The sequence below is a fragment of the Hoplias malabaricus genome, chromosome Y, assembly GCF_029633855.1.
Source record: "Hoplias malabaricus isolate fHopMal1 chromosome Y, fHopMal1.hap1, whole genome shotgun sequence".
NCBI classification, from domain to species: Eukaryota; Metazoa; Chordata; class Actinopteri; order Characiformes; family Erythrinidae; genus Hoplias; species Hoplias malabaricus.
In genome coordinates, this window is record NC_089820.1 from 33,262,861 (window position 1) to 33,280,625 (window position 17,765).

The 17,765-nt window shown below is 41.3% G+C and overlaps 1 protein-coding gene across 1 annotated transcript in view; it reads right to left on the reverse strand.

The window, feature by feature from the left end:
* The window catches only part of LOC136679548 (4-hydroxy-2-oxoglutarate aldolase, mitochondrial-like), a 126,481-nt gene extending 109,634 nt beyond the window's left edge, over positions 1 to 16,847 (reverse strand). The window contains exons 1-3 of the mRNA XM_066658144.1: positions 16,708 to 16,847; positions 12,734 to 12,951; positions 12,301 to 12,429 (exon numbers count right to left, since the gene is read on the reverse strand). Of these exons, the coding sequence (XP_066514241.1) occupies positions 12,301 to 12,429; positions 12,734 to 12,935 (331 nt within the window). The 5' untranslated portion in view covers positions 12,936 to 12,951; positions 16,708 to 16,847. The remainder of the gene's footprint in view (positions 1 to 12,300; positions 12,430 to 12,733; positions 12,952 to 16,707) is intronic.
* Positions 16,848 to 17,765: the final 918 nt, after the last annotated feature.

A 17,765-nucleotide genomic window follows, 5' to 3' on the forward strand; every position in this document is an offset into this window, starting at 1 on the left:
CATTTACTACAAATTGTATTTCGTATATTGGCGTGTTAATTGCTTCTGCCTAATAAGCTTTTTTGGTCCGTGGGCCGGTTTCATAATTAATGTAAATTAGGCTTGGCTTGCTTTTGATTGAATATTGTTTGAAGACACGCTTATGTTTTCTATCCACCTGTGAAATTATTCACAGGGCTGAGGTGGTCCTGCTTTTATTGGCTGTGTTTACAACTGACTTTAAAACTTGGATTTTTTTATTTATTTTTTTTTTTTCTCTCTTTTCTATATACCGTCCGAGGTTGCGTGGGCGGTGTGTGGGGGAGACCCTGGGAAACTGTTTTAATTCACTCTGAATTGTGATGAAACCTTGCGGTGATAATTGATTTGCAATTAAAGGGTGAACTAGAACGAAGACCCATTCAGGTAAGGTCCAATTTTTTAATCAGCTCCTTACAGACAATATGGCTACTACTAGGGACTTACATAATGAATTAAACGCCATTTACGGCGTGGGGAATTGGGAATGGAAACCGTTAGTTCAGCAAATTCAAATGATCGCTGAGGGAATGAAAAATGGAGTAATAAATTTGAAAACGCGGGATATTGTGCACAAAAGTGTGCTCAAGAGATTTGATGACTGGGTTAAAACACACAGGGGACACTGCATCTTTGATAACCTGCATTAATCAGTTGAAGAGAGAAAAGGAGCAAATATTACGTCAGGCTGAAGCAGAGGTTAGTAGGGCTAGCCTTTTCAACAGAGCTAAGGCAAAGAAAAGTTTGAACATAGCTAAAACGGACATTGCGGAGTTAACAGCTGTTAAAATGGCATTCCTCAGTCTCACTCCGCAGCTCGTTACATTGAAAACACCAGGTCCGTCACACTCGAACGCTGTATCACTTACTGCCGAGAACACAGAAGTGGAAATTGAGTATACGAACCACAAGGGGGAGGAGCCTACAGCTCCGCCTCCCCCATACAAATTAGGTCACGTCACACCAGTTGATAATGTCCTCCCTGTCTTCAGTGTAGACTCTGGCACGGTGAGTTTACGGATGGACACCGAAAGGAGGGGCTCTGCTTGTGAGCAGGCAGCCCACAGAGTCACACACACAAAGGAACACACACAAGATCCATTTCAATTGCGAAGGCCACATGAGTCAATTTCAATTGCACACACAAATATTAACACTGACTGTTCTGACATTATAGATACCAGGAAATTATATAGAACAGGATAAACCGCGCATTGACAATAAACAAACACTGACAACACCATTTAAGAACCCGATGCCACGTAAAAATAAACAAAACATCAGGATTAAAGCAGATTTAGAGGGACATGTCACAACGGATGACTCTGACCAAGATGAGGGATTTATAGCAGATGATGAGGACAGTGCAAATGAACGACGTGGTGGTAGACGGATGACTGATTTGAACAATACATTGAGTGCCATGGAAAACCTCATACTAAAAGAACAGAGACAATTGGACTTAAAACAACAGACTTTAGAATGCGACATGCACACCTCAGACATACAGACATTTTGAGACGAAGCACCAGACCGCGACACCTGCCTGACAGATATAGGACTGACACTAACGTCGGCACTATGTTTCCATTAGTGGCCACTAGTACAGGAACATATAAATATGTACCATTATCACTAACTGATGCACAGACTTTGGTCGATCAGCTTCCGCCTTTATGTAGTGGAGCGGCTGCCTGGATAAGAAAGCTGGACAGTCTGACAGGTGGCATGACTCTAGCACTGGGGGATTTTAGAAACATTATTAAAAGATCGACTACTTCCATGGAAGCAGCTGAAATAGAGAGACAGGCTCAGACATCTACTCAACCTAATTATGATCTTTTCCACACTCACTTGCAGCGCCTTACTGACGTTATGAGAGAGATGTGGCCAACCAGAGCAGAGTCCACAATCCCATCATATGCCTGGGATGAAAAGCTTATCCCAGGGGAATATATGGGTAAAGCAGTTGAGGATTGGACTAACACTACAGGGGTCCACCCTGCTAGGGGGCAGCAGGGGGTTTGGTTTAGAACTGCAGTTGTGAAAGGCTTGCCAGCCCTCATAAAAGATAAAATTGAGGACGATCCTAATATGGGCCCTGACACACCACATGACTTGTGGGTTAGACACGTTTTGTTCCATATGAACAAATATAAGGAAAAATTAGATAACAAAGACAAGGAGACACTTAAGTTACAAAGAGACCTACTGACTGTTCAACTAGCAGAAGCCAGGAAATCTATAAATGATAATAAAAAGCAAACAAAGTCTGACACCATGATGCCTATGACTGCACTGCCATCACCTAATATGCAATCACCACAAACATTTATGAACACAAACACATACATGCCTACCCAATCAGGGCCACCACAAAACCCACTGTATAATTATGGACCAACTCCATATTTCCCATACCAGCCCTACTCAGGGGGCAGGGGGCGCGGTAATGGCAGGTGGAGGGGCAGGGTCCGCTGCCGGACAGGGGCGTGCCTAAGATGTGGAGCTTTGGACCACTGGGCAGCACAATGTAGGGCACCACTCTCTACTGAAACCAGCTATCCACACCAGGCACCACACCCACAGGCGGCACCAAAACCGGAGCCATCACATCTTCCTGCTGGCCAATACAGCATGGAGCCGTGGGGTGGACATTGACGGGGCCCAGAGAAGCACCAGGACAGCAGGGCCAGGGCAGAACCCATGCTGTCATTAACTGTGGGGGCCTCCGAAATCCTTTTTCTGGTAGACACGGGAGCCACATGGTCAGTGATCAACACAGTATTACCTGCACATCTGATGAGCGAACACACTGTGCAAGTAAGGGGCTTCTCGGGGACATCTACATCACTGCCAAAAACAAGACATTTGCCAGTCAGTACTGGTACACAGACTGTGTCACATTCATTTTTAATTGCACCACAAGCACCCTTGAACATTTGTGGTAGAGATTTGTTGATGAAAATGGGAGTTACTATTTTATGCCAACCAGATGGGATCACATTTACGTGGATGGACGGACACAAAACTGTGGCAGTGGTGGGGTACACTGATGGTATGTACCTGATGAGACCTCAGCAGGATGAGTCGGTAGACATTTACTGGGGTTTAGTGACTGGACAGACGGACCCGTCACCACGACTCATTGCTTTGTTCCACCAGTGGTCGCCTTGGATTACAACCATGGCACCCTACGTCCCTCCACCCAACCCATTCCATGTCACCCTATTCTATGATGTAGGGGGAGATTTAACTTACTATGAAGCTTTTCAAACAGAATTAGAGGGCACACAGTGGTCGGTTGACACCACAGGGATTTATGTGGGTCCTGAAGGGGTGGCATCTCCTGTTTCACTAACACCACAAAAACACAATTGGTACAAACTGTCTGACATGGCGGCACCACACATTTCATTAGCTCTCCATCCGAAACACGAGGCCAAGCAGTTGGGCCCTATGGTAAAAAGAGCAAATGAGGCCACAGATTGGGTCCGGACCCAGCTGCCTGGCGTAATGTTTTCGCAGTCCACACAGACATATCACATCACTGATAACTCACCCGTCCTAGTCACATTGCACCATCAATTGCTGCCTAGACACCATGGTTGTGAGGACACTGATCATCCACAGACGGAGGCATTATTAGCATCACTACCTGACACATTGTGGTCCACAGGACCAGATGATGTAGGATACACTAATCAAACACCTGTCTCTTTTTGTATGAATATTACACAACCAATTTGGATTCCCCAATATAAACACAAGCCAGATGCTGTTGAATCTTTGGATAAAACGGTCCAGGCTTTGGTGGAGGCCGGAGTCCTGGAACCGTGTCAATCAGCACGGAACACACCGATTCTGCCGGTTCCGAAAAAGGAGCCTGGCCAATATCGGATTGCCCATGATTTAAGAGCCGTGAATGCAGCCTTGGCTACTGCCACTGTTCCGGTTCCTAACCTGTACACCGCTCTGTCGGAACTAGGTCCAGACATGAAATGGTTCACTTGCATTGATTTGGCTAACGCATTTTTCTGTATTCCACTGGCGGAACACTGCAGAGATATATGTGCATTCACACATAAAGGTATACAATACAGATACACAAGATTACCTCAAGGTTTTGCTCTCTCTCCAGGATTGTTTAATCAGGCCCTGAGGGGGAGACTGGACTCATGCCAACTGCCAGAAGGCTCCTTATTGATACAATATGTTGATGATATTGCTTTGGCGGCTAAAACACCGGAAATCTGCCTTGAAACAACCAAGGTGGTTCTTCAATGCTTAGCAGACGCAGGGTACAAGGTATCTAAACAGAAATTACAGTGCTGCAGATCTAGGGTTACTTTCTTAGGGAGAGTAGTAACACGGGGTTCCACGGGCTTGTCCGCCACACACCGGTCCGCTATACTGTCACACACAAAACCTGAAACTGTGAAAGACATGTTAGCATTTTTAGGACTGACTGGCTACAGCAGACAATACATTCCTGACTTTGTCGGACGTACACAACCTCTTAGAGACATGGTGAAATCTCTGGGGATGAGAAATTTGTCTGGTAAGCTCACCTGGACGGTGGCGTCAGAACAAGCGTTTATAGACGTTAAACAAGCCTTATCCGTTGCAGTTGACTTAGCCAGACCTGATTTTTACATGGGTGTTTCTGAAACAGACACTGTGATTAATGGTGTACTGTTTCAGGAAAAGGGGGAAGGTAGAGCAGTACTAATGTATTTAAGTGCCCCATTGTACCTTATAGAGAGGAGACAACCACAGTGCACAAGACATGTAGCAGGACTGACCAAATTAGTACAGAAAACAGCACACCCATTGCGCATTCTAACCACACACAGAGTAGTAGCGTACATAAACTCACAAATTTTCACACTCACTCCATTGAGACAGAGACGCATTCACAAAGCATTGACTGCACCCAACATCACCTACACACACGAAGGAGTTAATATGGCAGATGGGATGCTGAAAGGTCCACCACATGAGTGTGAGGAACAGGTGGAAATGCAAGGAAAAGTAAGACCAGACTTACAAGCCACACCCATTCCAGGGTCATGGAATTTATGGACAGATGGGTGTGGGTACAGGGCAGATACAGGTGAAGTCAGAGCAGGATACGCAGTAGTTCAGGAAGCAAAGGGGGAAACGCATGAGTTTCAGACAGTTATTGCAGACGAGGTGAAACAAAACCCATCGGCACAGAAGGCAGAACTGCTAGCAGTAATTTCAGCATTAGAAATGGCAGAAGGAAGGGACGTCACTATTTATAGTGACTCAGCGTACGTAGTCACAGCTGCGCACGTAGACATTCCACATTGGAAGCAGGTTGGATATGTCACAAGCACAGGGAAACCAGTCAAACACAAGACAGAACTGATGCGATTAGAAGCAGCTATACACAAGCCAAATAAGGTAGCGATTGTGAAGTGTAAAGGACATCAAAAGGGAGACACAATAATAAACAGAGGGAATGAGGCTGCAGATGAGGCAGCAGAAAGAGCAGCAGGATACACGGAACCCATCAACATGCTTGTGTTGGACTCCAGTGTACCCTGGGAACCGATTCCCACAGGGCAAGAGCTTAGACACATACAGGATCAGGCAAGTCCAGAAGAAAAGTCAGCATGGCTAGCAAAAGGAGCTAGCCCAAACAGTCAGGTGTGGACGTCACAAGAAGGACAAGTAGTTTTACCAATGTCACTAGCAGAAGCAGTTTTAGAAGAGGCACACACCGTGGCGCACGTAGGAAGACGACAGACACTGGAAAATCTAAAACAATGGTGGCACCCATACATGTCAGCATTAGTGGTTGATCACATCACTAAATGTCAGATTTGTAACACACAGAACGTAGCAAAAGCATTTAAACTAGCTCCAGGAAGGTTTCCATTGCCAGATTCTCATGGACATGAGATTCAAATGAATTACACAGATATGATTGACCCCATTAGGAGATATAGATATCTCCTGGTCGTTGTAGATAGATTCTCGGGGTGGGTAGAGGCAGTCCCCACTCTGAGGGAAGATGCAAAATCAGTCTGTTTCTGATTAATTGTTGGATTCCGAACCATGGGTTTCCTAGGGAAGTTTTTTCAGATAACGGGAGTCATTTCACGAGCAAAACACTGCAGTGGGTGGAGCAGTCGTTGGGGCTGCGCCATAGCTATGGTTGTGTGTATCATCCTGCCTCACGAGGTCAGGTGGAGAGGATGAATCAAAATTTGAAATCAAAATTAGCTAAGACTACACTGACCACGGGCATGAATTGGCTTGATGCCCTACCAATTGCCCTGATCAGTATTCGGAGTTCAATTAATAATCCCCTTTTGAACTGGTCAGAGGCGTAGCATTTCCAGGCCCAAAAAACAAGACTGAGTCCTAATGCGGGCTCGCCTGGGACAAACACAGATGAGTATCGTCAACTGTTTTTGAAACTAAAATCAGTGTGTGAGGAACTATCTGTGCAGGTACGGAGAAACAGAGGAGGAGACGAGGAGCATGAGATACCTCCCGAGGTGGCCGTCACTCCATGGGTGTAAATGAGAGTCATCAAGAGAAAGTGGTCAGAACCTCGCTGGACAGGCCCATTCCGGGTGACAGAGAGAACCAGCCACGCGGTACGACTCAAGGGTAAAGGCAGCTCATGGTACCACCTGTCTCAGTGCAAGCCAGCACTGCCACCAGAGGAGCACCAGACGGAGAAGCAAGCATCTAATTAATAACAAGTGCCAGCTGGACATTCTGTGAACAACAGGTGTCAACGGAGAGCTGTCTGAGCTGTTGAAGATCCAGAACACATTATTATTTTCTTTATAGGTTGTCGTGGACTGTTCTTCTTTTTTACAGGTTGCTTGGACTGTTAATTTTTTTCCTTTTCTCGCAGGTTGAACTTTCTAAACAAATTGTAAAAAAAAAAAAAAAAAAAAAAAAAAAAAAGCACCCTGTAACTTTAACACTTAAACATATAAGGGTTTAGATATAAGGGTATATAAGGGTTTAAAAGGGGGTGTGACAGGACAAAATACAGACAACATTACCAACCAGTACTTCCTCCTGATATTCCGATATGGCTCCAGGTAACCATAACCATTACTCTATTGAGTATAATGATAATAACACTGGCCATGGTTTTCACACAGGAACAATTAACAACGGTAGAGGGAACAGTTGTCAATATTTCAGCAATCGTACGCCCGGCAAACGCGACAATTAAAGACCCGACATCACAGCTAAATAGAACTAAACGATCAACCATCTCTCAGCCTAAATCTAAATGCATCAGACGCTGGGGAGGTATAGAATTAGACTATCATTGGGGTGAGACAACCGCATGGACAGTGAACTTATGTGAAGTGGTTAAATGTGGTACAAATCAGCTGGGGCATAAGGGGGAGCCGGTGTATTTGTGTTGGTCTCGTGACGACAATATTAAATCAAAACACCGACCAAGCAGCTTATAAGGCTAAATCTTGCAACAAATGGGAAGATTTGATGAGGTCAACACATGTTAACTGGAATCCGACTACACGTTGGGCGACTCGTAAACAGGAGAAATGGGAAAAACTTAACATACAGAGGGATAATGGTCCAATAACCAATTTGATAACTATTGCATTGGAGTGGCAAGCCGACCCTAATGGGGAAAAGTCTTCAGCATTTTTCATAGGGGTGGGGGTAGATGTAAGTGGTAATGACCCTGTGGGATGGATTAAGGTCAGAGTTAGAAATAAACCAACAGCCGACACCGTTGAGGACACAAAAAACATGACAGACAACACTGGGGGGAATCAGTCTATATTGGGAACAGATTATTCTACATGGGCAACCGAACAAATCGTAAAATTAAGCACAGGGTTTGAAGGGAGTAACTTATGGATTAGATGGATAAATGCGCAAGCAGGAGAAGCTAACATGGACGGGTGTATAGCATGTGCGGCAGCCAGACCAACATTGTTTTTAGGTCCAGCAAAATTATTTCCGAGGTAAGACCCAATAGGGTTTAAGTGTATGATTAACTTAACACATATGGCTAATCCAGCTAATTGTACTGCCTTGGTAAACATTTTTCCAGTCATAGCAAACAACACCGGTTCAGGGCCGTTCAAAATTCCTGAATCAGGTAACTTCACTTGTTTTAATCATACAGCAGGTGACGTGACACGGAGTACAAAACACTTAGGTAACATAAATCCTAAATGGTGCCACACTATATTTAATCATGACTCCGGTAACTATATAGGACCATGGGCTAGAGCAGGACTGTATTATTATTGCGGAGCGTTAAATCTATTGCTAAGACTACCTATGGATAGTCACGGCCTTTGTGCTACGGTTAGATTAATTTCCCCAATCACTATGTATGGCACGCACAAACCCACTCCTAATCACAATAGGCCTAGACGATCAGGTGACAATGAACTCGACTTAACTAAAAACACACCCACTTATATAGACGCGATAGGAATTCCTCGCGGAGTGCCAGACGAACATAAATTGGTAGATCAGATAGCGGCAGGATGGGAAAGTATTTTCATTTGGATCACACCAAACAAGAAAAAGAAACAAGAATACAACTGAGGTGACTACACGCATTCTTTCACTACACTGCACATCCTGAAGGTCCTTGTTGTCCAGGCTGCCAGTGATATTTCCATCATTGTTGAGGGCAGCGAGGTATTGGCAAAAATGTGACAACACAGCAGAGGCTTGCAAACTGTTGATGGAAATGATGTATGCCATGAATCTGAGCCTAAGTGTCAAATGTGTACTTCCACATGGTTGAGGAAACTCAAACTGTTGTAAAGTATCCTTGTGCCTTGTAGAAATGCTTTTTTTTTTTTTTTTTTACTTTTCCAAACCTATTTTAAGCATTTTCTTATTTGGCCTAAATTACATATTTTTAAAGAAAATTCTGAATGTAAAAGGCAGTTCTTAGGGTGTAAAACCAATTATGTTTCTTTGAAATAGTTGAATGTTATTTGGATTTAGGAAATTATGATACTGCCGATTTCAAATGCCAGTTACAAATGTATTTTTTATATTGATTTTATGTATTGTTTGTATACATTGCAATTGCTGTAGGTTTACATTGTTTCAAGGTTGTATGAAAAGCACAGTTACTGATCTCATTGCATTGAATGTACGTACACTGTCAGAAATGTTTTCAATGTGGTGGTACCCTAAAGGGCACATATTTGTGCATTTATTTAGGGAACATAATTGTAGATTTTAAAATCGTGTTGATTTCATACACCCTGTTTCATCTCCAGGACTTTTATTATGTTTTTTGTTATATGACACATCTCAATAATGAATGATTACAAATATGTATCTCTCTATCTGGAGAAGAGAATGCAATGTACCTTTAAGGAAACGAACTGGACTTTTAAACACTGTTTTTTTTCTGAGAGTGTAAGTGGTTATTTAATAAAGCAGTAATTTCTCCATGAATCTGATTCTGTACTTTTCTGAGGGAAGGGAGGGTGGAGAGGGGGAGTGTATAGAAATAAACTAATACAACAAGAAATGAACCAGATCTGGGCTGAGTCTGGAATTTACGGCGTACTTCTGGCTCAAACTCGGTCGTGGTCCGGTTATTGCGATTTAGTTATGGCTTGCCGAACTAGGGCTGAGTCATTTGAGCCGCGCCTCAGCCACAACACTCGGCTGAGTCTGGGCCGACAGTTTCCAAGGCTATCGGCCCACTCTATGGCCATTCATCATGGCTGAGACAATGCCGGCATCAGGCGAAGTATTTTTGTTCCGGCGTGCGTGATTTGGCCCGTGTTTGGTCCGATGCAATTTAGCTAGCTGGGAAGTTGGCCCCACATGTCCTAAAACAACAGTGCCACCTAGCAGTAGGTTGTTCGCCTGCTGGCCACATTTGTGAATCAGGCTGCATTTGTATTTGGATCGGGTGAAATGCGAAAGCAAAGTCTCAAAATTCAAAAACCCGCAAGAGGAAATTACCAAATGCACGTCACAGATAGCACGTGAGTGACTTGATCCACAAGTGCAGATTCAACCATTTACAAATAAACTTTAAATTTGAGACTTCAACTTTACAAATATTTGCAATGTAAATTTAAACAAATGTATTTTTTTTCCCATAAAATTGTGATATATCTATGAAAATAAAAAACATGTATTTATGAGTATAACTGTATTTGTACATATTGCAGACTGTGAGACACAGATTGGGATGTATTTATTTGTGAATAGTGAAACATACTTGTGTTTAATTTATGGATTAACATTTAGTAGTTTGAGACTAATCTCTCTCCTTATAGGACTGTCCTTGCTGACACGTCTTTGCAAAATTACGGGCAGTGCCTTTTGACTGGTAGACAGGGATGGTGATTCCCCTCTTTAAGAAAGGAGATCGGAGGGTGTGTTCCAGCTTTAGGGCATCACACTCCTCAGCCTCAATGCAGGTGTAATGTGGAAGAGCGTCCAGCTGATAGCAGAACCTCAGATCCAGGAGGAAAAATGCAGATTCCGCCTTGGTTGTGGAACAAAGGACCAGCTCTTTACCCTCATTAGGATACTGGAGGGTGCATGGGGGTTTGCTCAACCAGTCTACATGTGCTTTGTGGATCTGGAGAAGGCAGTCCCTATATAAACAGAGCAAGAGTCTGGTTCATTTGACTGTCAGAAAGTTGGTTTCCAGTCTGAGTTGGACTCCATCAGGGCTGTCCGTTGTCAACAGTTCTGTTCATAATTTTATGGACAAAATTTCTTGCAGTAGTGAAGTGGAGGAAGGTGTCTGGTTTGGTGGTCTCAGGATCCCATGTCTGCTTTTTGTGGATGTTGTAGTCATGTTGCCTTCATTGAGCTGGGACCTCCAGTTCTTGCTAGACCAGTTTGCAGCCAAGGGTGAAGTGGTGGAGATGAGAATCAGCACCTCCAAATCTTAGTCCATGGTACTCAGTCGGAAAAAGAGTGGAGTGCTCTCTCCAGGTTGGAAATGAGATCCTGCCTCCTCATGTAGAGGAGTTCAAGTATCTCGGGATCTTGTTCACGAGTGAGGGAAAGATAGAGGTTGACAGGTGGATTGATGCGGCGTCTACAGTAAGGTACAGGTCAGTTGTGGTGAAAAGATAGCTGAGCCCAAAAGCAAAGCTCTCAATTTACCGTTTAATCAACATCCCAACCCTCACCTATGGTCATGAGCTTTGGGTCATGACTGAAACAATAAGATTGCAGGTACAAGCGGCTGAGATGAATTTCCCCCACAGGGTGTCTCGACTCTCCCTTAGAGATCAGACATGCAGGAGAGACTCAGACTGAAGCCGCTGCTCCTACATGTCAAGGGGAGCCAGTTGAGGTAGTTTGAGCATCTGGTCCGGATGCCTCCTGGAAGCCTTCCTGGTGAGGTGTTTCAGGCATGTCCAACAGGGAGGAGGCCCCGGGGAAGACCCAGAACACACTGGAGAGATTATATGTCTCGACTGGCCTGGGAACGCCTCATTATACCCACAGAAGTGCTGGAAGAAGTGGCTAGGGAGAGGGAGGTCTGGTTTCTTTACTTGGACTATAAGTAGTGGACAATTGATGGATGGGTGGATGGATGGAAAAGTTGATATATTTTATTTAAATATTACTTTGAAAACAGTGTTTTCAAATCATGATATAATGAACCATGGTAATAAATACATGGGCATTGCCTTCCCAGACCTTGACCTAGGCCCTACAGAAACCCTGTGTTATGAGCTGAAGTAATCTGAAATTCGTGGAGAGATTCTGTATGGAGGCCTCAGATCCAGGTCAGATGCTTACATTTTGTTCCCCAATCTCATTCAGCTACATTCAGAACACTAATCTAAGCAACGGGAGGTTACACTATTATTAAATATATACAAGTATTAAATAAGAGATGCCACAATCATGGCACACATAGACTTGAAAAAAATTATTTTCCTCAATGGATAGATGGACAGACGGAATATGAGAACAGAATTATATTTTTTATATAATTATTATATTATAATTTTTTTATATACCTGTACTTCAAAAAGGTTTGAAAAATGTGAGTATTCTATTGCAAGATCAAAAGGACATGTAATAAACATATCTATATATCTCTCTCTAATATATATTATGCCCATATTTATTATGGATTCCAGTATTTAAGAAGGGCACTGCAGCATTTGGGGCCTTCCTAAAATAAAAATTATATATATATATATATATATATATATATATTAGTGTTTTATATTTTAGTCATATTTTAGTGTTCAATGAATGAACTAATAGATTGCTCACATTCACAGCCAGATCCAGCCATAATCAGCTTATCTTTAGGAAGAGTTTGTCTAACCCTCCTCACAACCTCAACACGCTCTTCTGCAGTCATGTATGGGAACTCTCCATTTGAGCCTTGAACCACAAGACCTGCCATTAAAATAAAACAAGCAAACAAATTAAAATTCAAAGAAAATTAATGTAAAGAATAGTGTCAGTGTCTGTTATTAATAACATGAACGCATTATTTGGTTGATACCTGGTTTAATCCTCTTACACATCATTGTGAAATGTGAAGTAAATTAATAATGAATAATGAGGAATGAATATGAAAGATTAAAAGAAGCTCATGTATCAGAAGTGATGCATGAATTTATAAATGTATGTAAATATTTTTTTTCTAATCTTAATCTAATGACGCCTACATGATTTAGATAAATTTGATAATACTTACCTCTAAAAGGTATGCTGGCATACTTCCATATATTTTCATCCAGGCTTTTATAATCTATATCTCCCTCCTGTGTAAACGGAGTGGCAATGGGAGGATAAATGCCACTTATATCAAGCCTTTGAGTGGCATGATTACTAATGCCTCTCCACACTAAATTACTTTCTTTTCTGCAGAAATGACTGAAACTTCTGGCCAGCAACATGTCTCTGTTTTTTGATCTGAAAGCAAAGGAGACAAAGCACAAAGTAGCTTAGTCCCTTTCAGTTAATGTTTAACAGCACTATAAATAATGTCCAGGAACATGGTTACCAGTGAAAAGCCTGTTGTTAAATAGCCTAAAGATCAAGTTAAAATCATGAAAAATGTAAAAAGACACTGTAACCTGCAGGGTTAAATGGATGAATTGGTTGTATAATAAATAAAATAACATTTGATAGATTCATACAAAAAAGTTGCACAGTAGACTGCCAGGTGTATTAATGTTTAACAAAACAACTTAACAACTTACACCTTTGCCCCTTTTCTGAAAAATTGTCTTTTTGTGTTTTTAACTGAAATAAGTAAACATACATTGTTTTCATGTTTCAATTTTACCATATTCCAATGGTCAAGAAATTCACTTGTTGAACTTGAAATAATTTGTTTTTTACATTTTCAAAGCCAAAATCACACCAAAAAAAAAATGTCACCATCAAATCAAATCAAATTTATTTATATAGCGCTTTTCACAACTGATGTTGTCACAAAGCAGCTTCACAGAATTCCAGTAAGACTAAGATTTGAGATGTAAAGGGATGGAATTAGTTTTGAACTGTTTTGTGTTTGTAAAGTAGAAAATATGAAAATTTTGTGTGAAAATTAGTGTGGCTAATGACTCCAGCAGATCTGACTATGACAGCTTTAACTAAAAGGAGAGAACCAGAAGGACACACAGACACGGGAGCATCCTGAAACACTGGCATCCCTCCGCTCCACCGTCAACAAACCTGAGTGATCGCGAGAAGCAGCGGGACGACAGCACCAGCGTCTCAGTTTACTATAATTCCCTGTGTCCATGGACCCCCCGGATCTGCCGCCTTTATCTATGTGGGAGCATTAGCTACCAAAAGATAAACTAAACAGATGTGTTTTTAGCCTAGATTTGAAGATTGCGACTGTGTCTGAGTCCCGAACATTTTCTGGAAGATCATTCCAGAGTCTGGGGGCTTTATAAGAAAAGGCTCTTCCCCCAGCTGAGGCCTTCTGAATTCTGGGAACAATTAAAAATCCAGTATTCTGTGATCTGAGTGAACGTGGAGGCTCATAATAGGAAATTGTATCTTGAAGATATTCAGGAGCAAGCCCGTGTAGAGCTTTATATGTTAATAACAAAATTTTGTAGTCAATGCGGAATTTAACAGGCAGCCAATGAAGTGATGATAAAGCTGGGCTGATATGTTCAAATTTTCTAGTTTTAGTGAGGACCCTAGCTGCAGCATTTTGAACTAGTTGAAGTTTTCTTAAATTGCTGCTGGTGCATCCTGACAGTAGTGCGTTACAGTAGTCAAGCCTTGAAGTAATAAAGGCATGTACTAATGTTTCTGCATCCTGAAGGGATAAGGCATTTCTAATCTTAGCAATATTGCGAAGATGTAAAAAAGCTGTCCTAGTGATACTACCTATGTGTTGATCAAATGATAAATCCGGGTCAATTATGACACCAAGATGTTTTGCTGCTGAACCAGGTTTAACTGGAAAGTCAGCTAGATTTAAAATTAAATCTGATAATTTATTTCTTGCCACTTTTGGACCCAAAAGCAGGACCTCTGTTTTGTTGCTGTTTAGAAGGAGGAAGTTACGCAACATCCAGCCTTTCACGTCTTTTACACAGTCCTCTATTTTCTTTAATCTGTGTTTGTCATCGGGCTTGGCTGAAATATACAATTATGTGTCGTCTGCGTAACAGTGAAAGTTAATGTCATGGTTTCTTATAACTGTGCCTAGCGGTAACATGTATAATGTAAATAATAATGGTCCTAAAATAGAGCCTTGTGGAATTCCAAATCTTACTTTAGAATAATTTGAATTTAGATTGTTTACTTTTACGAATTGATAACGTTCCGTTAAGTAAGATTTGAACCATAATAGGGCTGTCCCTGTGATTCCAACCATGTTTTCTAACCTTTCTATGAGAATATTGTGGTCTATGGTATCGAAGGCTGCACTTAGGTCAAGAAGCACCAACAGGGATACGTGGCCTTGATCAGAGGCAAGAAGAAGATCATTTGTTATCTTGACTAGAGCTGTCTCTGTACTATGATGTTGCCTGAATCCAGATTGGAATTTTTCATATATATGATTCTTATGTAGATATGAACTAAGTTGTTGGGCCACAGCTCTTTCTAAGATCTTGGACAGAAATGGCAAATTTGAAATAGGCCTGTAATTAGACAGTGTACTAGCATCAAGATTTGGTTTCTTGATCATAGGTTTAATAACTGCTAGTTTAAAAGCTTTGGGTACATGGCCCAGACTAAGGGATGAGTTTACTATAGTTAAAAGAGGATCAATAATAGCTGGTAGTACTTCTTTGAGCAACTTTGTGGGAATTGCATCAAGTGTGCAAGTTGTACAGTTTGCGGAGGTGATAATCTTCTCTAGTTCTAATTGTGGGAGTGGGTAAAAGGTTTCAAGTCTTTCTTTTACAGTTATATTATGTTTTATTTCATTCACATCGGGTGGCAGCCAGGATGGACTTGATCCTGTGGCTTGAGTTTGTTGTCTAATATTCTCAATTTTATTATTAAAAAAGTCCATAAAATCTTTACTGGTGAGAGTTGCTGGAATTAGTTGTTCAGAACCTGCTTGATTTTTTGTAATTCTAGAAAACACACTAAACAGTGCTCTCGGATTATTTTTATTATGGGAGATCAGCGAGGCCAGATATGCTGAGCGAGCTTTAGTGAGGGCATTTCTATACTCTATAAGGCTGTCCTTCCAGGCAGAATGGAACACTTCAAGCTTGGTTGATTGCCATTTCCGCTCTAGTTTTCGTAATGTTTGTTTTAAAGTACGGGTCTTAACATTATACCATGGTGCGAGCTTTTTCTGTCTTATACTTTTATGTTTAAGCGGTGCTACCTTTTCTAAAGTAGATCGACAGGTATTTTCTAGGTAATCAGTTAGTACATCTTAGACCCATCAAGACTCCATGAAGGCCTCAACATCAAAATAAACCTAAAAAATACCCTGCAGGTTGCATTTGTCATGGTTTGACATGGTTCACATACATGAAATAAACTACTGGACATCAAAATGGCATAATGTTCTTCAGATTTTTTGCTTAACCCCACAGTATTTTCATGTTTTTATTTTTTATTACATATTACAATAGTGTCTACACCAAATAACAGCTAAAAACACCATCCTAAAAATCATAATAGGCAAAGACTAAAATAATGAATTATGGCATTATATTTTTAAATAAATTCCCAACTAAACTACTTTAGAGATGCTACATATAGCTACTTACAGGTCATGCTAGTGTTTTGCTAAAACTCGAGTTATATTCCCCATAGCTTAGACCCAGAATTCCTAACATCTACAAAATGACATTACTTGAGTAGTGGCTTATTACATAAAATAGTGCCTTATTATAATGATTTTGAAAATGAACATTTTAACAAAAAATTGTAAACCGCAACAAAATGACACTCTATAGTGTATTTGGTTTTACAGTATGGGCCTTACAGTAAAGACACCATTGAGATTGTTAAATTCAGCACAATATTTGATGACTGTCACTTTGACCACACTCCCTTACTTTTCGGAAAATTCGTTGAGAATTAATTTAAACAAGCATCTAAAATAACATTAAACTGTGAGGTCATGAGCTTGTGCTTTGTGAAGAAGGAACAGCCATTGGCTCATGTTTAATGCTAATTACGTCGGAAATACTAACAGTTATCCAATATTAAATATAAATAACACTTTACCACACCGCACTGTTACAAACGACGCTGAAGTTAGCTCCTTTTTCTCAGTTTCCAATTCGTTTGACGTTAGCTCCTTTTTCGCAGCCTCTTATTCGCAAACTGAAGTTAGCTCCTTATTCGCAGATGCAGATTCAATGAGCCGCAGTGAACGAATGGGTGTGTTCAATGTGCACATAATGCTGCGCATATTTTTTTGTACGCTTCATGGACAAAAGAATAGCAATAAATACAAAAATTAACAAACTATTTCCCTTCACAACACATAAAACAAGCCAAAAACTCTCTGCAGTTTAAAATACTTCATTCATTCATTCATTATCTGTAACCGCTTATCCAATTCAGGGTCGCGGTGGGTCCAGAGCCTACCTGGAATCATTGGGCGCAAGGCGGGAATACTCCCTGGAGGGGGCGCCAGTCCTTCACAGGGCAACACAGACACACGCTCACACATTCACGGACACTTTTGAGTCGCCAATCCACCTACCAACGTGTGTTTTTGGACTGTGGGAGGAACCCGGAGCACCCAGAGGAAACCCACGCGGACAAAGGGAGAACACACCAACTCCTCACAGTCACCCAGAGCGGGAATTAAACCCACAACCTCCATGTCCCTGGAGCTGTGTGACTGTGACATTACCTGCTGTGCCACCATGCCGCCCCAGTTTAAAATACATTTGTATTTAATTAAAAGTAATTAATAATAATAAGAAGAAATAATTAAAATAAATAGATAAGCAAATAACTTAAATTGTAGATATAAAAGTGCAAGATATGTAAGGCAGTATAACTATAACGTAAGAAAAATAATTTATCACCCAACAATTACCAAACTGATAACCATATTTCACAACATTTTTTGATGTCTGTTAAGGATTTCAAAGGTGAGCTCTTCTAGAGGGAGAAAATCTGAGATTTGTGATAGCAACATTTTAAATGAGAGAACATCTGATGATATCCTACAGAGCCCTTGAAGGGACATGGTGAGAATTTTTTTTAGGGAAAAATCTTGTAAGCACCACTTAGTAAGTCGTGAGCACTGCTTAGTAAGTCATGAGCAC